The 23,146-nt window shown below is 39.4% G+C and overlaps 1 protein-coding gene across 3 annotated transcripts; it reads left to right on the plus strand.

The window, feature by feature from the left end:
• Positions 1-485: 485 nt before the first annotated feature.
• On the plus strand, positions 486-18,935 carry CEP20 (centrosomal protein 20). Of its 3 annotated transcripts, XM_084881180.1 has the most exons (6): positions 486-588; positions 3,193-3,390; positions 5,163-5,247; positions 8,648-8,784; positions 17,004-17,113; positions 17,637-18,935. In XM_084881180.1, exons 1-5 carry the CDS (start codon positions 561-563, stop codon positions 17,078-17,080), a joined length of 525 nt encoding a protein of 174 aa, XP_084737306.1. In that variant the 5' UTR covers positions 486-560; the 3' UTR covers positions 17,081-17,113; positions 17,637-18,935. The 3 variants fall into 3 exon arrangements, with proteins under 3 accessions (XP_084737306.1, XP_084737307.1, XP_084737305.1); XM_084881179.1 differs by having other exon boundaries at positions 509-588; positions 17,004-18,935; XM_084881181.1 differs by lacking the exon at positions 8,648-8,784 and having other exon boundaries at positions 508-588; positions 17,004-18,935.
• Positions 18,936-23,146: the final 4,211 nt, after the last annotated feature.

Raw genomic sequence — 23,146 nt, forward strand, 5'->3', positions numbered from 1 at the left:
CTTATATATAGGCTTCTCATCCTTAGCAAGCAAGCAAGCTACGTGTACAGAAGCGGATATCTGCCTTTAGCCATCAGCAATTCCTAATTATTTTACATTTAACATGTCAGTTCTCCCTTCTTCCTCCCGCCACTGGCCTTACCCCCTCTTGTATCAGATAGTGGTCAGTACATTTTGCTTTTAATGAGCTTGTTTTAATGAGCTGTGCAGCGGCTGCCGTGCTGGCCTTGTGGCATTTATGGTGCACAGCTGCTGCGCTGGCTTTGTGGAATTTTCAGTCCATAACAAGGAAAGGCAGGTACCACCAACCGCCACAGGTAAGGGCTCAGACCTGCCAACATGCCGCAGTCCCCGTTTCCCCTCCCTCCTTCCTGCTCCCTCCTTCCTCTTCCGCCGAGCGGTCCAGCGCGCTCGCTGATTGTTGGGGTTTCAGGACAGTCCCCGCCCACCCAGTCGCGTCAACTGAGAGGGGCGGGGCCAGGCGCGGCGAGAGCGGCGCATTGATTGGCTACAGACCATGCCGCGGCGGGGCGGGGTCGCGCCCCTGGCGGCCGTTAAAAATGGCGACTGTCACCGAGCTGAAGGCTGGTGAGTGCGCGTCGGGAGGTTGCCCGGTGGCATGCAGCCGGTCCGCAGCCGGTGGAAAGGTTGGGTTGAAAGGAGGGCTCGCGGAGAGGAGTCGGCCTTTTCCGGGCGGTCTCCTTGCGTCGCCAGGGCCTGCGCAGCCGGCCGCCGTGGTGGCCGCTGGGGCCGCTGTGTTTAGAATCCCGGAGGGAAGGGGCTGCACGGGGCAGTTTTTTTAAACCCAGAATCTGCAGGTACCTGGGAGGTCTGCAGTCCTGCGCCTTGGGCCTCTGGCGCCTTCTTTTTCCGGACCCGCCGTGGCGTGGGCCGTTCACGCGGGGATAACGGTTACAGTCTCCACAGCCATTTCCCTGAGCCATTTCTGTATCCTTACAACCTGGGAGTCGGGGCCCGATTTTTCATCGGACTGGGCGGGGCCTGGCCATTCTGCTGTCTTTTTCGAAAAAACAAACAAAAACAAAAAAAACAAAAAACAAAAAAAAACACCCACAAAGGCGAGAGTCCTTAACCTGATAACATTTGCACACCATTAGTTCTGACGCAGATAGCCAGGCAGGTAGTAGTAATAATTACAGTTACCAGTGATGGAGCCTCACGTGCCAGACAGGGCCCAGCCTCTGTGTTATGTACTTGGTTCCATTGTGGACAACCCTGTGCCCACTTCATAGATGAGGATATTGGGGTGCTGGGAAGTGAAATAGCTCGCCCTGAATGATGTAGCCAGAAGGAGGCAGAGTGTGAGAAACAGACAAATGCTGCACCAGAGCTCAGGGCTCAGTCACGGCCTGACCCTGCCCTGCCCCGCTCATGGAACCGGAGCCAGTTTGCAGGGGACACGCGGATGTCAGTGATTCTTAGAGATTTGGCCGGGAGGGGTTGCACCTCCTGGAGATGAATCAGTCCCCGTTGGGATGAATGTACTTGTGTGCCACATGCCTTCACCGCAAGAACAGCCTTCCCGGAAGTCGTTGAGCCCGCTCCCCAGGAAACACAGTATTGCACACCACTTCAGAGGAGATAGATGCTTAGGGATACACACCAGGTTATGGAGCTGCCTCTGAAGAAGTTGTTACGGCACAGTGTTTTAAGGACCGGTTCCTGAGTGGAGGAGCTGGGGATTAAGAAATAAAAGAAGGAAAGAGACCAAGAGGCAGAAATAGATCCAAAAGAAAGAAAGAAAGAAATAAGTTTTGCCGGGTGGAGGCTGTCATTCTGATAGGGGGACAGTCTACAGACAACACAGCGCATTTATTGATTTCCGGGGGGGAGGGGGGGGGCTGGGGGGGAGGGTTGGGTGTGCCCAGGTCCTATTCATTCCCTCATTCCTGGGATTTAGCATATCAATACCTGGGTAAGTCAAGATCCTATTTGTTCCTCATTCCAAGCACATTGATAAAGATAGGAAATCTGTACTGATAACAGTCTCTGACATTTTGGGAGGCTGTTTCCGGGGGACGGCCTTGCCAGTCACCTGGGACTCAGCTGACATTAATTTAAAGGTCATCCATGTGCATTCCCAAAGGGCCCTCTACAATTAGGGACAATTTGAAAAAAAAAAAAAAAAAAAAAAGGTTGTAGACTCCTGCAAGTGATGGTGCCAATTCAACCATATGCCTTTACTATCCATACTAATATTTATTGCTAAATTTCATTATCACAACTACTGATATTTGTTATAATGACTCTTGTTCATCAAGAAGTTAGATTACATTAAGCATATATATCCTTGATTTCTCAAGATGGCAGTGATAAACTCTGTGTTAGATTTCTAACTAGGCTTAAAATTTCAAAATCCTTTTGTTTTTAGGAATTAATGCACAATTGTCATTAAAAAAACAGACAAAAGAAAATATCCCAAACACAAAACCCACCTTTTCATTTAGAATGAACCATTTCCCAAGAGTTCTGGATAGCAAAGGTTTTTATACAAAAGGCAGGGCACATTCCTTCTATGGAATGTACTTATAATCTTTAATCATAATTTTTCTGGGCCAGAGGTTTTTAGGGACATGCAGAACCTGTCTGCAGTGATAAATATTTTAGAAAATATATGAGACACTGGAGGGTAAGTTCAAGTCCCTGTGTGCTGACTATAGTTCTTCTCCCCGCCCCCCCCTTTTTAAAAATATATTTTATTGATTTTTTTACAGAGAGGAAGGGAGATAGTTAGAAACATCAACCAGCTGCCTCCTGCACGCCCCCTACTGGGGGTGTGCCCGAAACTAAGGTACATGCCCTTGACCTGAATCGAACCTGGGACCTTTCAGTCCCCAGGTGACGTTCTATCCACTGAGCTAAACCGGTTTCAGTTTCAGCTTCAGCTCTATTCCCCCTTTTTTTCTCAACCAGGAATGTGACAGTGTTGGAAGAATAAACTTGAATTTGTTTAAATACATTAAAATAGTACATCATTGCAACTTGGGAACTTTATTTTTTATTACAAACATGGCTTGTGATAGCTAATGTGATCATTGTTCAGTTCATCACAGTGTTTAGATTGAAGGCTGTTGTTAGGTCATTTACCTTTTAAACCATTTTCTTTAAAGTAAGCTTAAGAATGACAAAATTTACTCTGTAATTGAAGCGTTAATGTTTTATATTTAACAGTTTTAAAGGACACCTTGGAAAAAAGAGGAGTCTTAGGGCATTTAAAAGCGAGAATTCGAGCCGAAGTTTTCAAAGCCTTAGATGATGAAAGTGAACCCCGACCAACATTGTCTCATGAAAACCTTCTTATTAATGAATTAATTCGGGAGTATTTGGAATTCAACAAATATAAATATACATCGTCTGTCCTCATTGCAGGTAAGTGGTATCGTTAGTCATGTGAGGCAAAATCTGCTTTTTGCCTTCCACAAATTCTAAGTATTTAGCCTGGAAATCTAATTCCATTATAAAACAGCATTATCTGAGAGACTAGGACATAAAATCGTCTGAGTGATTAGGACACATAAACCTACTTTTGCCCCACCCTGTACATACTTGAATTCCCTTAAGGTTTTTTGTGTGTTTTTAGCCTTTTTTAGAGAGGGAAGGAGGGACATTGATCAATTGCCTCCGAAACATTTCCTAATCAGGGATCAGACCTGAAACCTGGGTATGTAACCTGACCGGGAATCAAACCCACAACCTTTTGGTGTATGAGAGATGCTCCCACCAGCTGACCCACATTTCCAGGGCTAATTCCCTTAAGGTTTAATCTATGCTTTAAAACTATTTCATGCCTTAAAGATGTTCTCATTAAAGAAAATAATTAATAAAGTAGATTTTTGGAAGAGAGAATGAATTCAATTACAGATCTTTTATTTAATATTAAGCATGTCTTAACTGAATAAAAACTGATAATTTTTATTGGCTTAAAGAACTTTAATATCAGTATCTCCACTTTCCTCCCTTTTGTTATAGATGTTTGGATAATACCATTAATACTCAGAAAAGAAGAACATTATGAAAATATCATTAATTACGTGTCTTGGACTTGAGCTTCCCTAGAGTGAAATACAGTGACAGTAGTCAAGTTTCATATTAAATACCTTGGCATTTTTTAAAAATATATTTTATTGATTTTTTACAGAGAGGAAGGGGGAGAGATAGAGAGCCAGAAACGTCAATGAGAGAGAAACATCGATCAGCTGCCTCCTGCACATCCCCTTCCGGGGATGTGCCCGCAGTCAATGTACATGCCCTTGACCAGAATCGAACCCGGGACCTTTCAGTCCGCAGACCAATGCTCAACCACTGAGCCAAACTGGTTTTGGCTACCTTGGCTTTTTTTAAAAAAATTGAAATATTTGCAACATATAATATTCAACTTCTTTACCTACTCCTTACCCCTAGCAACCACTGACCTCTTGTTATCTCTGCCTATCATTTGCCTTTTCCAGAATGTCCTATAAATAGAACCATATAGGATGTAGACTTTGGAGTTGGCTTCCTTTCATAGCACAATACTGTCAACTTTTTTTTCTTTTCCTGAATAGCATGCCATTGTGTCAGTTGATGGACATTTGGCAATTATGAATCTAGCTGTCATAAACATTCACAAAAGGTTTTTGTGTGAACATAGGTTTTAGTCTCTCCTAGATAAAGAGGTAAGAGTGGAATTGCTGGGTTATGTGTTGTAAGTATATGTTTACCTGGATAAGAAACTGCTCAACTATTGATAGTGCCTGTACCATTTTTGCTCTTCTACAAATAAAGTATGAGGTTTTCAGTTGCCCCATATTCTTGCCAGCATTTAATATTTGGGTTAATTTTATTCTTAGAATTATTGCCACCAAATGGATATTGGTACTGTCATGTGTTGAATTCACAAAAACAGACTGCTGAAGCCTAGTATTGCAGAAACAGTATTTCCCTAACCAAAAATTAGATTTAAAATGAGTTTAGATGAAATCACCCATATTAAGCTATATATTTAACAAAATAAATTGAAAGTCATAAAAGTATAAGTTGGATCTGCCATCATTATTTTCCAAAATCTGAAAAATGTGTATATCTGGTAAGTATGTATCAAAATCATGTTTGCTTTTTAGATCAATAAAGACTCAGCGTTTTCATAATTTTTTCCCCCCTAGAATCTGGTCAACCTGTAGTTCCACTGGACCGGCAATTTCTCATCCGAGAACTAAATGCATTTGAAGAATCAAAGGATAACACAATGTAAGAACTTATTTTTAAAGTAAACTTTCAGATATTGTTGTATTAGAGTCACAATCTCATAGTGGTGGTTTTATTTCATTTTAATCCAACAGGTATTTATTTGGGTCTAGTGTTTGTCTAGCACTGCACCAAATCCAAGGTAGGCAGCAATAAATGGGTCAGAGGAGGTCTCTGCTCTCTGGAGCTGAAATTCCCGTGGTTTCAGAGGACTGAATAGCCCCACCCCTTTCTAAGGGGCACTCCTCTTGGCTTCTTGATCCATCTTTTTTCCTTCTGTTGCTTTTGCTCTATCAATCATTTTCTTCTTCAGATTTAACTTGCCCTCCCCATAGCTTCCTTCATTTCAATTTAGTTACGTACTCAGATTTCCCCTCTCCAAAAAAAAAGAACTGTCAATGTCCAAACCCAAGCTACTGTTCAATCTCCATTTTACCACTTAACTTAGTGAAATATCAACCCTTTGCTTTTTTTAACAGTTTCTTTTATTTTTATTTTTATTTTATTTTATTGATTTTTTACAGAGAGGAAGGGAGAGAGATAGAGAGCTAGAAACGTTGATGAGAGAGAAACATCGACCAGTTGCCTCTTGCACACCCCCTACCGAGGATGTGCCCGCAACCAAGGTACATGCCCTTGACCGGAATCGAACCCAAGACCTTTCAGTCCGCAGACCGACGCTCTACCACTGAGCCAAACCGGTTTCGGCTATCAACCCTCTGCTTTTATTTTAGTATCTACTCCGTGGTCTTCCTTGCATCTTAAATTATCCCCACACCATTTACGAAAAACTATGCTCTTAAAAAGAAGAACAACCACTTTCTACTAATTTCTTAGTTATTTTCTTACTTCAGTGGTAACTAAACATTTTCCAGAGGATCCATAAATGTTCAAAAAAAGAAAAAAAAACATACTACATAAGCACCTGGGAACATAGCTCAAAGCAGTCTTTTCCTAGCAAGGAATTGCTCTAAAGTCTTATGCTATGTTTTCTCTTTAAAAAAATACATTGAATTTTTTCATCTTACTTCATGGTGGAATTATTTTACCATAAAAATATTTTAAATGGCATACCAATTAAAATGAACTCTTCCACAAATCTTTGTATGAAATGGTTCCAGGATCATTTGCCACTTTTATCCTGTAGTTTGTACAAAGTCACTCCTTGAGTTTCTGCAGTCTTTTGTAATACTAATTTCACTCTTCCTTAAGACATTTTTTGTCATAAAATGTTTTGTCTTTTGTGATTCTTTACTGTCTTGATTTTTCCTGCCTCCCTAATGGTGTTATCAGTGTCTTTATTGGTTCCTTTAAATCAGGGGTCCTCAAACTTTTTAAAGTGGGGGCCAGATCACGGTCCCTCAGAGAGCTGGAGGGCCGGACTATATGAACTACTAATAACAACTGTAACACCTTGGCTGCGCTCACTGCCCAAAAAACCTGGCGGGCCGGATCAGACTCCTCTGCGGGCCGCATGTGGCCCGCGGGCCGTAGTTTGAAGACCCCTGCTTTAAATCGTGGGCACTCCCCAAGTTTTGTCCTTTCCTTCTTGTCCCACTGCCCACTTTTCTAAGTATTCTTTAAAAAATATATATATTTTTATTGATTTCAGTTAGGAAGGGAGAGGAAGAGAGAGATGCAAACATCACTGATGAGAGCTAATCATTGACTGGCTGCCTCCTGCATGCCCCCTACTGGGGATTGAGCCTGCAACCCAGGCATATGCCCTTGGCCAGAATTGAACCCAGGACCTTTCAGTCCACAGGCTGATGTTCTATCCACTGAGCAAAACCAGCTAGGGCTTTCTAAGTATTCTTGAGTCTTTACTGATATCTCCATGCTGATGACTCACACAATGAAGGCGCAATGCTATAATAACCTAGTCTCTAAAGTTGCAGAGTGCTGTTATTTAAAAAATATATTTTATTGATTTTTTACAGAGAGGAAGAGAGAGGGACAGAGAGTTAGAAACATCGATGAGAGAGAATCATCAATCAGCTGCCTCTTGCACACCCCCTACTGGGAATGTGCCCACAACCAAGGTACATGCCCTTGACCAGAATCGAACCTGGGACCTTTCAGTCCTCAATCTGACACTCTTATCCACTGAGCTAAACCGGTTTTGGACAGAGTGCTGTTACTTAAACGAGCTTGATTCATTACAAGTGAGTTTAGCCCACACTCAAGGGGAGGGCAGTTAGGCATGTCATAATTTAAATCATCACACCTACTAATAAGTCAGTAAATATCTGAAAAAACTCAATCCATTAAATTTTGTTTTCAATGATGAGATTAGAAATGAAGGAAAACATTTATTGTACCTCTATTGTCAGCAGGGCAGCTTCTTTTTGTGCAAGAGCAGGAATATAAATCCCAGGCAGCATATTGAAAAGAGTTTGGGACTTGGGGTTTAGGTAAAAAGTTCGTTTACTTACTAGCTGAGGGATTTCTAGCAAATTAATTTTGAGCTGTGGTTTTCTCATTAGTTGGGGATGATGATTATGACATCACAAGGTGAGAGTAAACTGAAAAGAGGCAGAAATGTTTTGTAAACTAAAGTAGCTTTTTAAATATTAATTCTTACCCAACTCCCATGTAGCTGACATTTACATATCATTTAATATGTGCCAGGCACAGTTTTAAACACTTGACATTTATTAACTCATTTGGTCCATAATAACCCTATAAGAAGGAAGGGTTTATACTTACCCTAACTTACAGAGAAAGAAACACTTATGAGACTGGGACATTAAGAATCTCTATGCCCAACTGGTGTAGCTTAGTGGTTGAGCATCAGCCTATGAACCAGAAAGTAACAGTTCCCAGTCAGGCACATGCCTGGATTTTGAGCTCAGTAGGGGTTGTGCAGGAGGCAGCCAATCGACAATTCTCTCTCATCATTGATGTTTCTATCTATCTCTCCCTCTTCCTTCTTCTCTGAAATCAATTAAAAAAAAATCTTTCTGAGATCAGATGGCAAAGGCAGCATGTCTCTTGGGACATAAGACCTTCTCTAGGCAAGGATTATTAATGCAAGAAGAGTTTATTGAATAACTATTGTGTATTAGTGATTATTAGGTACTGGAAAATTTTATACTGGATTTTGGAGCTTAAAAGCTGAATTCCTCCTCTGTATTGATTGAAATTGTATTTCAGTTTAGATATGATTTAAGGTGTTAACATTTTCTCCCTGGGTTTTAAAATCATCTTTAGAGTAAAATAGCACTTTTCAACTTAAAAAGCATGAACAGTTTACAATTTGTATAATAACCATGCAACCTTATTTTATAAGCCTAGTGAATTACTTGGCTATTTTAGTGTCAGAGGCTACCTTTTAAAGCATAGTGTTAAGTTTTTCCTTTTCGTGCAAATTTAATTGATTTTGGTTTTCTTCCTGCTATAGACCTCTTTTATATGGGATTTTAGCTCACTTCTTGCATGGAACTAAGGATGGCATCCAACATACATTTCTGAAAGGATCTTCACTTCAGCCTCTAAACCCAAATCCTGGTAGACAACCTAGTGGAAGAGAACAAATGGGTATGAGCTTTCGGAAATTTATCATTTAGCTGTTAGCAAGTATATTTCCTTCTTATATATTTTTATCTTTGGAATAGATTTTTTCCAAGCTTTTGAGCCATAGTTTAATTCCACTTAGATCTACTATAGTTTTAACCCATGTTGTTTATCCTCCAAAAAAACCAAAAAGCTTTTTTGGAAAGAGAATCTTGGGAGAAGGCGGGTGAATGACTGGACAAAGTTTTTACGTATAATTTCTCTATAGAAGTATTGAAAAATCCGAATTTCATATAAATTTGTACTTTCTGGAGCAGCTTAGTTCTTAGCATACTGAATAAATAGCTCTCTATAGATAGAATCATCACATGTTTTCCCCCTAAGACTAAAAAGAGGGGAAAATGTTGAATACAGATAGAGAAATCACAGGTTTTTATGTCCTTTGCATTTTCAGGATACTTTTTGTGGTACAGTGGCAGGTATCTACAAATAAAATCTTAGGAGAAAGAATATATTTCTTTCAGAATGCACTCTTTAAATGAGCTTGTTTTTTATTATTTAAATCAGCAGTAGGACCTCAATTTGGTAATCTGAACTAAATGGTTTAGAGCTCACTGTCTTATTGTGAGAGAGAGTTGATCTCTATTTTTATTTATTTATTTATTTTAATATATTTTTTAGTTAATTTTTTACAGAGAGGAAGAGAGAGGGATAGAAAGTTAGAAACATTGATGAGAGAGAATCATCGACCAGCTGCCTCTTGCACATCTCCTACTGGGGATGTGCCCGCAACCAATGTACATGCCCTTGACCGGAATCGAATCCAGGACCTTTCAGTCCGCAGGCCGACACTCTATCCACTGAGCCAAACCGGTTTCAGCTTGATCTCTATTTTTAAAAAGGTCAGGTGGGCCTGGCCAGTGCTGTTTAGTGGTTGAGTGTCAACCCATGAATAAGGAGGTCACAGTTCTATTCCTGGTCAGGTCACATGCCTGGGTTTGGGCTCAATTCCTACCCTGTTTCCCCGAAAATAAGACAGTGTCTTATATTAATTTTTTCTCCCAAAGTTGTGCTAAGTCTTATTTTCAGGGGATGTCTTATCTTTCCATGCGCTAGGTCTTATTTTCGGAGGATGTCTTATTTTAGGGAAACACGGTAGTAGGGGGCATGCAAGAAGCAGCCAATCAGTAATACTCTCTCATCATGAATGTTTCTATCTCTCTCTTTCCCTATCTTCTTCTCTCTAAAACCAGGGGTCTTCAAACTATGGCCCATGGGCCACATGCGGCCCGCAGAGGAGTCTGATCCGGCCCGCCAGGTTTTTTGGGCAGTGAGCGCAGCCGAGGTGTTACAGTAGGAATTAGTAGTTCATATAGTCCGGCCCTCCAGCTCTCTGAGGGACCGTGATCTGGCCCCCACTTTAAAAAGTTTGAGGACCCCTGCTCTAAAACCAATACAAAATTTAAAAATAAGTTTAAAAAAAACAAAGGTCAGATGGGTTTCAGACAGCTGATTATCAAGATCGAAGTCTTGACCAATCACCGGAAGTCAGTTCTGCAGTCAGTGTTGTGGGCACTTCAGTGACCCAGCACTGACTGCCGAGGGGCCTGTGATCAGGCCTGGAGAGAAAAGCAGGGTCTGATCGCAGCCCCCGTGGCAGTCAGTGCTGGGTCGGCGTGGTGGAAGTCAGTTCTGGTGACCCAGCACTGACTGCCATGCTGCAGGTGCCTCAGTGACTCAGTTCTGACTGCCGAGGGGGCTGCAATCAGGCCTCGGCAGAGGCTGGGAGAGAAAAGCAGGGTCCTATTGCAGCCTCTGTGGCAGTCAGTGCTGGGGCAGCATGGTGGAAGTCAGTCCTGCAGTCATTGAACATAGGGTCAATTAATAACTCTTTGAGAGGGTTGAGAATATAAAGTACAGTGTAGAGCAATTACTTATATTATTTCACATAAAACTCTTTTCAACTAGGATTTTTTCCTTAAAATGTATTTTTATTGTTGCAAGTATTAAAGATGTCCCTTTGTTTTGGTTTTATTTTTTCCCATTGATCTCCTACACCCTGCCCCCAGCCCTTCCAGGCCTTCGCCAGACTATTGTCTGTGCCCAGGGGCTATTCCTATCCAATACATAAAAATCTAGAAAGATTTAGAGAAAATAAAAGGAAATATATGCCAGGTAAATATTGAATGGAAGAGCTGAAGTTGCTGCATGAATACTGGATATAGGCTTGAAGCCAAAACACAACTCATGAGATAAAGTTAGTCATTGTAACATAACAAAAGATTCCTTTCACTAAAGAAATAAGATGGTTCCCAATACTTACACACATAATAGAACAGTGTGTGGGTTCAGAATGAGCCTCACCAGGATGTGTCTCAGTGGTATGCAGATTTTTGAGCTAAGTGCAATTTTAGCTTCAGGTTCAACTGAAAATTATGCCCCTCCCTTTAACTGCCTAAAAAAAATTGAATTAGAGGTCTTGCCCATAATAAGACATTATCCTATATAATAAAAGGCTAATATGCAAATCGACCAAACAGCAGAATGACTGTTTGCTGTAACGCACTGACCACCAGGGGAAAGATCGCAATGCAGAAGCTGTCCCGTGGTGGTCAGTGTGCTCCCACAGGGGGAATGCCACTCAGCCAGAAGCCTGGCTCATGGCTGACTAGCACAGCAGCAGTGGTGGGAGCCTCTCCTGCCTCTGTGGCAGCGCTAAGGATGTCCAACTGTTGGACTGTGAGAGGGCGCAGTCCTAGCTGAGGGACCTCCTCCCTCTGAGTGCACAAATTTCGTGCACCGGGCCTCTAGTATATATATAAAACCCTAAGCAACTGGTCACTATGACATACACTGACCACCAGGAGGCAGCTCCTGCTTTGAGCAACTGCCCCCTGGTGGTGAGTGTGTTCCACTCAGGAGCAACACTCAGCTGACCAATGGGCACCAGACGCTGGGCTCACGGCTACAGACTTTCCTGCCTTTCCGCAGTGCTACCTACCACAGTGGCAGGCACAGCAGGGCCAGGCTGAGCAGGAGCAGCGCAGCACCTGGCGCCGGGGTTCGGGCTCCTCCCTGGCAGGCTGCCTGCCCCTGACATCTCTCATACCAGCAGTCCAAATCCCCAGAGGGGTCCCAGATTGTGTGAGGACACAGGCCAGGCTGAGGGACCCCACATGAATCCGTGTACCGGGCCCCTAGAGTTAAATATTAGCTAAAGATGTGAAAGCTGGTGGCCTTTTGAGGCTATTTCTGACTTTACTAGGACTTATTTTTCTATATATCTTAGATTTCTGAGCTTATAGAACATTGGAAAATAAATTATTCCCAGCTACTTATTTACATTAGAGAAAACTAAGACTAAGAGTTTTATGAGCTCATACGAGTTCATTTATGCCTATAGCTGATCATTTTTAGCAGCATCAGCATTTTTAAAAAAAATATTTTTTATTGATTTTCCACAGAAAAGAAAGGAGAGAGATAGAGAGCTAGAAACGTCAATGAAAGAGAAACATCGACCAGCTGCCTCTTGTACACCCCCTGCTGGGGGTGTGCCTGCAACCAATGTACATGCCCTTGACTGAAATTGAACCTGGGACCTTTCAGTCCGCAGACCGATGCTCTATCCATTGAGCCAAACCGGTTCGGCAGCATCAGCATTTCTGATTGGCATTCCTGTACACGTTATCATTTAAAGAACATGGGGTTTTCCTAGTTCCCTTTTTAGGGATTGAATAAGAACTGCTTTTTAGCAGGTACTTCAAAACAAAACACAAGCACATGAGTAAATCTCTAAACATTCAAATAATATAATGTAACATGCCCTTTAATCTCTTCCCTCCTGCTTCTCCCTAACTCCCCAATTACCCTCCCTTCTACAGAAGTTAACTCCATTAGCAACTTGGTGGGTATCCTTCAGGACTCATTTCTGTGTATTCAAGTACTGATATGCACTAAAATTGGAACAATACAGAGAGGAGTAGCATGGCTCCTGTGCAAAGATGACACACAAATTCGTGGAACGCTAACATATTTTTGTTATCCTTTAGATATGAGGGAGAAATAAAGGCTTTTCCAGACAGACACAGCTGAGGGAGTTTATCACCACAAGACCTGCATGACAAGAAATGAAAGGAGTTCTTTCTTCTATTGAATACATGAAACAAAAAGATAAAAGTATACAAAACTTTGAGTAAGATGACAAACAAGCAGGAAATTGCAACTCTATTTCAGAATAGGGTATTAAACACTTAATTATAACCTAAAGGTTAAAGAGGAAAGGCATTATTTTAAAAAGCCCTTGGTGCTCTGTAGTTTCCCTGACTGCTCTGGGATTCCAGTGGCAGGTTCTCTCTGTTCCAGACCTCCCTCCTTCCGTTGTATATAAAAACAAGGTTACTAACAGTTAATATGAGAATTTTGCACACCTTCCAAATTACCAGCATCAGAGAAAAACAGGTACTGGATAGAAAATCTGCAGGAATAGGCAAGGAATTGATATCTTGTGTCTGGGAGGAGTTATGTGGTTAGAGACAGGACTGAAGAAATTCACATTTGTAACCCTTTTTTTTTTTTTTTTAAATATATTTTATTGATTTTGTACAGAGAGGAAGGGAGAGAGATAGAAGGCTAGAAACATCGATGAGAGAGAGTCATCGATCAGCTGCCTCCTGCACACCCCCTACTGGGGATGTGCCCACAACCAAGGTACATGCCCTTGACCGGAATCGAACCCGGGACCCTTCAGTCCCCAAGCCGACGCTCTATCCATTGAGCCAAACCGGTTTCGGCCCATTTGTAACCCTTTTATCTTCCTTTTGAAATTTGAACCATGCATTACCACATTAGTATTTAAAAAAACAATTAAACTTTAGAATACAGGAGTGGGCAAAAGTAGGTCAGTATTCTGTGCCAAAGTGTGTTTGAGTATAACAAGTAAACTACAAGAATGTGTGAATGATGAAGGCTGGCAATTTAAGCGCCTACAAGATTGTTCCTAAGTGCACTGTACCATCAGACATTCTTTTGAGTGAAGAAAGCTATGCAATAATCATAACCTGCATGCCATTTTCCATATGAACATGAAAACCTACTTTTGCCAACCCCTATATGCACTATCACTATACATATTCTATAATTTGCATTTTTGTCAATATATGTAGATCTACTTCCCCTTCATTTTTAACTTTTCGTAGTATTCCATAGTGTGGTTAATCACTCTTTACTGATGTACTTTTACTGTTTTTTATTTTTTGCTTTTACAGCATTACAGTGTAGCATTACTTCTTTCTTCACACGGGCATTTCTCATCTGAATGCCTAGAAGTAGAATTGCTGGTTCAAGGCATGTGCGCATTAAAAAATAGTCTAATTGTCTAATTTTTCCCCCCAAAAAACGCTTTAACAGTTTATGCTCACCAAGTATAAGTACCAATACTGGTTTCTCAGTTTCATTGTTACCAGTGGATATTACACACATTAACACTTGTTAACACAGCAAACCTATTTATATTTTCAGTCTAATAGGAAAAATAGCCTCTTGAGAAATAACTTTTGTGATTTGTAAGCTTTTTATAATCATTCTCTTTAATATGGCTAATGACTAATAAGAAAGTTACAAGTAGTGGAGTATTTCTTACCTAGGTTCTCCTGAGATGAAGGTCATGGATTAACTACTGGTAGCATATACACAGTGGTTAGGGTGGGCTGGGAGGGGTCCTTTCTATATAAAATGCCAGAGACTTCAGAGAATAAAGTTCTAGTCAATGAAGCTTTGGTGCTTATTCTGTGGAAAGCTCTGTGGGAGGCTCAGAAATGAGGATGACTGCACAACCAATAGGATAATTATTTTTCTTGATCATAAAGATTTTTCTTGGCCTCTTTATGTAATGACCTCTCTCTCGCTCTTCTTCCCTCTCAAATTAATTAAAAACAAAAAGCACCCACAATATTGATTATGTTCTAATAACATATCTAAGCATTCCATTTATTTTCTCAGCTCTAGCTTACTGTTTAAAGAATACATGTTTCATTTTACAACATGGACAAGATTATGAAGATGTTAAAATACTTAATCTTTCTTTTTTTTTTTTTTTAATACTTATTCTTTAGATTACAATACCTTATCTCTACACAAATTCATCCAGTTGAAATGTAAAACAGTAACTTAAATTCTCTTTTATTTGAAAATAAGTCCAAAGCATGCACTTATTTTATCAAAGCTTTCAAAGTGCTGAAAAAAATGAATAGGATGTATAAAGACACTTACCTTTGAAATAGTAGCCAATCATTAGTGCTGCTGATATTAAAACTTACCATATTGGAGGCAAAGTAGTAGTTGTTGCTATACATAAAAGACCAGACCCTTTTTAATCTGTAAAGTCGTCAGCTCAACTTTATACACATCTATGGAGAAGTACGTGAAAAACATACTTCATTTTTTAATAATGCTTTTATAGAAAACTAAAGTGCGTATGTCCTAAAGATATTATTAATTTTGTCCAATAAAAGTTGCCTAAAATAGAAGGATATTGTTTTTTATCTGTGATTCAGATCTGTAGTAGTATTTAAATTATTTCTGAGAGTGATCAGCTGTGGGCTAATTAATAAGATTGTGAACAATCAAATTGTCTTTAGAATTAGAATAACTAATATATGTTTTGATGCTAAAATTACATGTTTCTAATAACTTGTCTAAAATTGTGTTTTTCTCATCAGAATATTTCAGAATATTTTTTTTAAAGGTTATATTTTTTCTGTTGCAAAAAGTGTTTAATGAATGGGGGTGTGTGTGTCACATTTTCCTAGGGATTTCATTTGTGCATTGTGTTTTTGTCTACATTGGGTATTAAGTGTTTTATTTATGTTATTTTTTTTATCTTTTAAATATATATTTTTATTTATTTCAGAGAGGAAGGGGAGGAAGAGAGAGAGAAACATCAATGATGGTAGAGAATCATTGATTGGCTGACTCCTGCAACCCAGTATGTGCTCTTGACTGGAATCAAACCCAGGACCTTTCAGTCCACAGGCCAACTATCCACTGAGCCAAACCAGCTAGGGTGATTGGGTATTAAGTTTTTGGTTTTTTAAAATATATTTTATTGATTTTTTTTACAGAGAGGAAGGGAGAGGGATAGAGAGTTAAAAACATCGATAAGAGAGAACCATCCAGCTGAAACAGGTTTGGCTCAGTGGTAAAGCGTCGGTCTGCAGACTGAAAGGTCCTGGGTTCGATTACGGTCAAGGGCATGTACCTTGGTTGCGGGCACATCCCCAGTAGGTGGTGTGCAAGAGGCAGCTGGTCAATGTTTCTCTCTCATCGACGTTTCTAGCTCTATATCTCTCCCTTCCTCTCTGTAAAAAATCAATAAAATACATTTAAAAAAAAAGAGAGAGAGAGAGAGAGAACCATCCATCAGCTGCCTCCTTGCACAACCCCTATTGAGGATGTGCCCACAACCAAGGTACAGGCCCTTGACTGGAATCGAACCTGGGACCCTTCAGTCCGCAGGCTGAAGCTCTATCCACTGAGCCAAACCAGTTAGGGCAGGTATTGAGTTTTTTAGGTTCTTTTAATCTAGAACACATCTGCCCTCTCCTTTTCTCTACTGCCCCCCCACCCCCACCCCCTATGACAAAAGAAACTGAGCAGTGACTGGGGCCTCTTCACGATGGCGGGAGCACAGCGGGTGGTTACAGAGGCTCTGGCTCCTCTGAACTCTCATGGACCTTTATTGTTTTGGTTTTGGCTGAAGAACTTTTCTACAAGTTCTCGAATAGTTTTCTGATATGCGTAGGAAAATGTAACTTGTGCTAGTTTTCTTCTTGTCATAAGAGAGTGCAGCTGGGAGACATTTCTATTTGAAAAAAGGTTTTTCTTTTTGATTGAGCTTTAACGTCTCTCAAAATGCTAAACACCCTGGCCTTTCTTGTGAATTCTGTTTCTTACATATAAGAGAAGTTTGTAGCTACTTACCAATGGGTTTACTCCAGGGATTATTACTCTATTCACTTTTTTAAATAGTTAAGAAGCTTTTTGAATAATTAGAGCTCCTAGTACAAACCATTTCTGATTTTTTTTCAGTAGTGTTTAAAACGTTGTATTTTGTTTCTTTCATTGTCCTAAGCTGTCCTAAGAGCACAACTTTAAACATATAACTCACTGAAATATATGTAGCTGTGTCTGTCTACAGCCTATTTTAACTTGAGATAAGCATTGACACTCATTTCTGCTAATTTCAGATGACCACCTAAGAAAAGAGAAGGGGAAAAATACTAATATTGAAGATCTTCATATTTCCCAAAACGTGAGGAGATGACATTTCCATCTGGGCATCTTTTATCTTAAAGTTGTATGTATTAAATCACTTATTTATTTTCACATTGCCAAAATGCATCACTAATATTTGTACTTTGTAGAAATTTGAGTGTCTGCAAAAATACTTAGTCTTTCAAGCTTTACTGCATTTGTGAATAAAAGCTAACTCTGTCATCAAGGCTATTGGATTTGACTTGAAAGAAAATGTATTGTTTTTAGGAAATATTTTAAAGGTTCTTAGATGTGAGAAAGGAAAGGGGAAAATGAATGTTAGTACCCTATACATTCTTCTAAAAAAAAAATACAGGTCTTTATAGTCATATCATCTGCTTGTTAGCATGATACATTAATTACATTTCCTTCAGGCTAGAATTATGTGGGTTAATAGAAAATTTAAGAAAAGAGCACTAAAGTCAAGAAAAAATCTTTTTTATAAAATCTGATTTTTTTGATTAGCTATTTTTCAGATAGCCATTTATAATTAGATTAAAATATCTGAATTACTACCTAAAATTGAACTTTTAAACTAGGTAACAATGTACTTTTTCTTTCCTTAGATCATTTTGGCTTCTACTGGAAGATTTAATTAAAATCTAAAGGGGGAACTAATTCTTTTAATTTTGCTGTAAGTAAAACAAAGAGTTTATTTGATTACATGAAGAATGTGGAATCAGCATGAAGAGACAGGCTTTAGGAGAAAACCAGAAAGTACCTTTTAAAAGATGGCATTGTCTAACCTCCATGTGGCCTTCAGTTGTGCAATTTTAAGACGAGCTATGAAAGGGCCAACCCCTAATTATTTGGGCTCTGAAAGTCTTATTAAATGTCAATTTTTATTCTTTGGATAGAAAAACAGTAAGAGCTATCCTAGTGCTATCTCTAAAATGCTGCTTTGATATTTATTAAGATATTTTTATAATGTGGAGTCTACAGATTGATTCACTGAAATCTGTTACAGTAGACAGCACCTGACTGGCAAAGTCATTGGTATATTCAGAGCACAACTGCATTGATGCTGTATACTGACAGCATTTAGCTTAAACATCTTCCACAGGGAAAGGGATAAGGGCTTAATTGGCAAAATTGGCCTTTGGAAATTATTGAAAGTTGATAATATATTTGGTATTAGTTAGTGTTTAGTTCTTACTAGGAATTTTTATCTGAATACAGAAAATTATTAAAAGAATCTCATTAAACCATACTTTTACAAGTCAAAGGATTTTAAGAATCCCTATTGGTGGCCTAAAGTCACATATATAGATGTAGAAATATTATAAGAGTTCATTTCAATTTTTTAAAAATATGTTTTTATTGATTTTTTAAAAGGGAAGGAAGAGGGAGAGAAAGAAACATCGATGAGAGAGAGACATCTATCAGCTGCCTTCTGCACACCCTACTGGGGATTGAGCCTCCATCCTGGGCATGTGCCCTGATCGGAAATATGACCTGGTTCATAGGTCAACAACGCTCAATCCACTGAGACCACCAGCCTGGCTCATTTCCATTTTTTAAGTGAAATCTGTAGTATCTGATTATAATTGTGAATTCTAATGTATGTGGGACTATAAATATCTGAATTTTTCTCAGAGGATTTGGTTTACATACAAAGAGACACTAAGTTTACCTCAGGAATTGCAATCATCATGCAGCACTATATTAAGAAAAAATGCTGGAGTTTAGCATTTTAGATACTGATGTAAATTTATCAAAATAGAAGCTAAATGGAATTGTCACATGTAGTTCATTGTCTATTTATATGCATTATTCTGTAACTTGTTTGTACCTAGGGAACTTTTATACCTTTGATGTATCATTTAATAAAAAAACAACAACATTAAACAACTCACATTTGTGCAGAGGATGTTTGTGTGACTCTTCTGTCACCAGAGATGTAGCTCAGAATCTGGCGAAGGCTCTCCAGGCCTTCCTTTGGAATCTCCAGCAACCTGGTTGTTAGCAGGTGCAGGGCAAGGTTGACGGTGTACGTGTTCTTGGCACCAGCCTTCTCACCTTGAAATAATACCTCTTCATAGGGAGGCAGTGGTGGGACGACAAACCAGTATTACATGAAATGAGTGTTATTTAAGAAGAAGAAAAGATTAAAAATATGAACAATAAAATCTCAATAAATACATATCTATCAGCAATTGAATCTACAAATAAAATGAACAAGCAGAACAGACGCATAAATATAGAGAACTTTTTGTTGGTTACCAGAAGGGAGGGAGGGAGGGGGACTGGACAAAAAAGGTGAAGGGATTAAGAAGTACATATTGGTTGTTACAGAGTAGTCACGGGATATAAAGAACAGCATAGGGAATATGTATATAGTCAATAATATTCTGATAACTTGGGTTTACAGGTAGAGAAACCCAGGGTGTGGTGCTGGATGGGTATGAGATTTATTGGGATGATCACATATTGTTATGTAATATCTGGTCACTGGGGTGTACAAAAATATTAATAAATACAAATAAATAAAATTCCAGCAAATGGCAGGGCCATATATGATTTTGTTTAGTATTACATCTTTATGTTTGGAAAAGAAAAACACACCTATTTTCAAAATATTATGAGATTTTATGATTATCCACAAAGGAGGATCTTGAGCTAAGAAAAATCTGCTCTAGAAATTTCTGTACTCAGGATTTTTAACACTGTCAAATAATTTATAATCTAGTAGTTTAAAAAGATAAATGGGCTGAGACATTTAAAAAATAAAGGAAAGACAAATATAAATACAGAGGACCCATCAAATTGTTCTCATAAATTCATAAACTGAATTAGTATATCATTGTTGGGGGTTCCCATGGGATTGTTGGGAGCTGTTATCTTCCAGAAATGCAGGAAAAATGTTGGATTTACACAAAAATAGTATGAGATTGGGACTAAAGAGGGATGTAGGGGAAATTTAGAACTTGGGCAATCAAAGCAGAAGCCGAGTGGCTTTTGAAGATGATAAATTTAAGCTTAGCGTATATGCTTGCATAGAATAAACTAATAGGTTTATAATTATGTGCAAGAACACATTTGTATATGATTCACATGCCTGTATGATTATGTAAAATCTGATGTGTTCTTTTAACCTAAAGCCAAATGAACATGAAGGATTAATATTTGTGAGACTATGCCTTTAAAGGCATTTGGGACAATGCTTCCCAGCCACTTGGTATTTTATTTTTGTATTAACTTTTCAAGGATTGCATGTCCTTCTTTAACTTATTTTTAAAATGAAAGAGGTAAAACTACTTTTTTTTTTTAAACACTTTTTTAGATTCACAGCAAAATTGAAAGGAAGATATAGATTTCCCATATACCTGGATCCCCCTGACACCCTCCCCCCCAAACATGTATAGCTTTCCCCATCAACTTCCTCTACCAGAATGATATATTTCTTAAAATTATCAACCTACATTGACACATCATTATTACCCAAAGTCTATAGTTTACATCAGTGTTCACTGGTGGTGGTGTACATTTTATGGGTTTGAGCAAATGTATAATGGCATGTACAATCCACTATTAGGAGTAATTTCATTGCCCTAAAAATCTCTTCATTCTGTCTATTCATCCTTCCTTTCCCTCCAACCCCTGACAACCACTGATCTTTTTATGATCTCCATAGTTTTGCTTTTTCTAAAATGTCATATGTTTGTTTGCCGGGACCGGTTTGGCTCAATGGATAGAGCATCGGCTTGGGGACTGAAGGGTCCCGGGTTCGATTCCGGTCAAGGGCATATGCCTTAGTTGCGGGCATATCCCCAGTAGGGGGTGTGCAAGAGGCAGCTGATCGATGACTCTCTCTCATCGATGTTTCTAACTCTCTATCTCTCTCCCTTCCTCTCTGTATAAAAATCAATAAAATATATTAAAAAAATAAAATAAAATAAAATGTCATATGTTTGGAATCATACAATATGGAGCCTTTTTGGACTGGTTTCTTTCACATAATCCTATGGATTTAAGATCCCTCCATATCTTTACATGGTTTGCTAGCTCATTTATTTTTAGTGCCAAATGATATGCCATCATCTGAACATAACACAGTTTATCCATCCACCTACTGAAGAACATCTTTTTTTAAAAAATATATATTTTATTGATTTTTTACAGAGAGGAAGGGAGAGGGATAGAGAGTTAGAAACATCAATGAGAGAGAAACATCAACCAGCTGCCTCCTGCATACCCCCTACTGGGGATGTGCCCGCAACCAAGGTACATGACCTTGACCGGAATTGAACCTGGAACCTTTCATTCCGCAGACAGATGCTCTGTCCTCTGAGCCAAACCAATTCCGGCCTGAAGGACATCTTGATTGTTTTCAAGTTTGGACAATTATGAAGAAAGCTGCTGTTAACCTCTGTGTGCAGGTTTTAGTATGGACGTACGTTTCCAACTCATTGGATAAATTCTAAGGAACATAATTTGCTGGGTCCTATGGTAAGACTATCTTGAGTTTTGTAAAAAACTATAAAACTACTTTTATAGAGGATCTGGAGTTACTAGGATACCACATTGGAAATTGGCGAGGAAGGAAAGAGCATTGCAGGTTACTGTGTGAGGTAGCCTTGTACCTGGAGAAGCATGGGGGCTGTCATGGGTGAAACAAGTGCTTTTGTGCAAGAGAGAAGGTGCTGAACAGTTCTCTTGGTGAGGAATGAGGCCCTTTTATTCACAACGAGGCAGAGTTGTGTGTAGATCTTGAGCTGGATGACTTGAGTGTTGATACATTTTTAAATGATTACATTGTGAAGCACATGCAGGAGTAAATCGTGCTTGGATCCAATCTTTGAAAATATTAAAAACTAGCCCTGGCCTGTTTGGCTCAGTGGATAGAGCATTGGCTTGCCGGACTCAAAGGTCCCAGGTTTGATTCCGATCAAGGGCACATAGCCGGGTTGCAGACTCAATCCCCAGTAGGGGGCGTGCAGGAGGCAGCCGATCAATGATTCCCTCTCATCATTGATGTTTCTCTCGCTCTCCCTTTCCCTTCCTCTCTGAAATCAATAAAAAATATATATGTATATAAAGAAAATATTAAAAACTAGAGGGGATGATACTTTGAAGCTTTTTAAAGCCAGTGGCAAATACAAAACTATTTGGTAAAAAGACTCCTAGAGAAAAATTTCTCCTCTGCCATCTTGTTTCATGAGTTCATGGAAAGTCCCATGACATGGCACCTCACAGAAAAGACACGCCAAGGAACCATACTAGACAGTTCTCAGTCGAAATAACGTTTTAGAAAAGGTAACTTTTTTTGTTTCCCTCAATCTTAAAATAGCTGGATTTTTAAGTTATGAGAAGTAAAACGGAGTTATCTGATTTAATTATTATTATAAAAATGCACTTAAAAAAATCCTCACCTGATGATATGTTCATTGATTTTTAGAGAGGGGGCATGGGAGAGAAATACCAATGTGAGAGAGAAACAATGATCAGTTGCCTCCTGTACTGGGGGTGAAACCTGCAACATAAGTATGTGCTCTGACCGGGAATTGAACCCCAAACCCTTTGATGTATGGGACGACGCTCCAACCAACTGTTAGGCCAGGGATAACAATGTACTTTTGAAAATCCAAACATCTGAGCTGCTGCAGTGGGACAGATACTTACTGAGTGACTGCTATGTGCACATACTGTTCATTTCCCAGAAAACAGCTTCAGAGAGGTTCGCTGACCATTCTGAAGTTGGCCGGCTGGTGGTTAGCAGATCATGATTTAAAAACCTCAGACTTGCCAAAACCGGTTTGGCTCAGTGGATAGAGCATCGGCTTGCAGACTGGAAGGTCTTGGGTTCGATTCCGGTCAAGGGCATGTACCTTGGTTGCAGGCACATCCCCAGTAGGGGGTGTGCAAGAGACAGCTGGTTGATGTTTCTCTCTCATCGATGTTTCTAACTCTCTATCCCTCTCTCTTCCTCTCTGTAAAAAAAATCAATAAAATATATTTTTTAAAAAATTAAAACCTCAGACTTTTGGAGAACATCATGCTGAGTGAAATAAGCCAGTCAATGAAAGAAACACCACATGACCTCACTCATTTATGGATAATAAAGAACATTATAAAC

This window comes from Pipistrellus hanaki (assembly GCF_964339955.1).
Source record: "Pipistrellus hanaki genome assembly, chromosome: 4".
In the NCBI taxonomy this organism is placed as follows: Eukaryota; Metazoa; Chordata; class Mammalia; order Chiroptera; family Vespertilionidae; genus Pipistrellus; species Pipistrellus hanaki.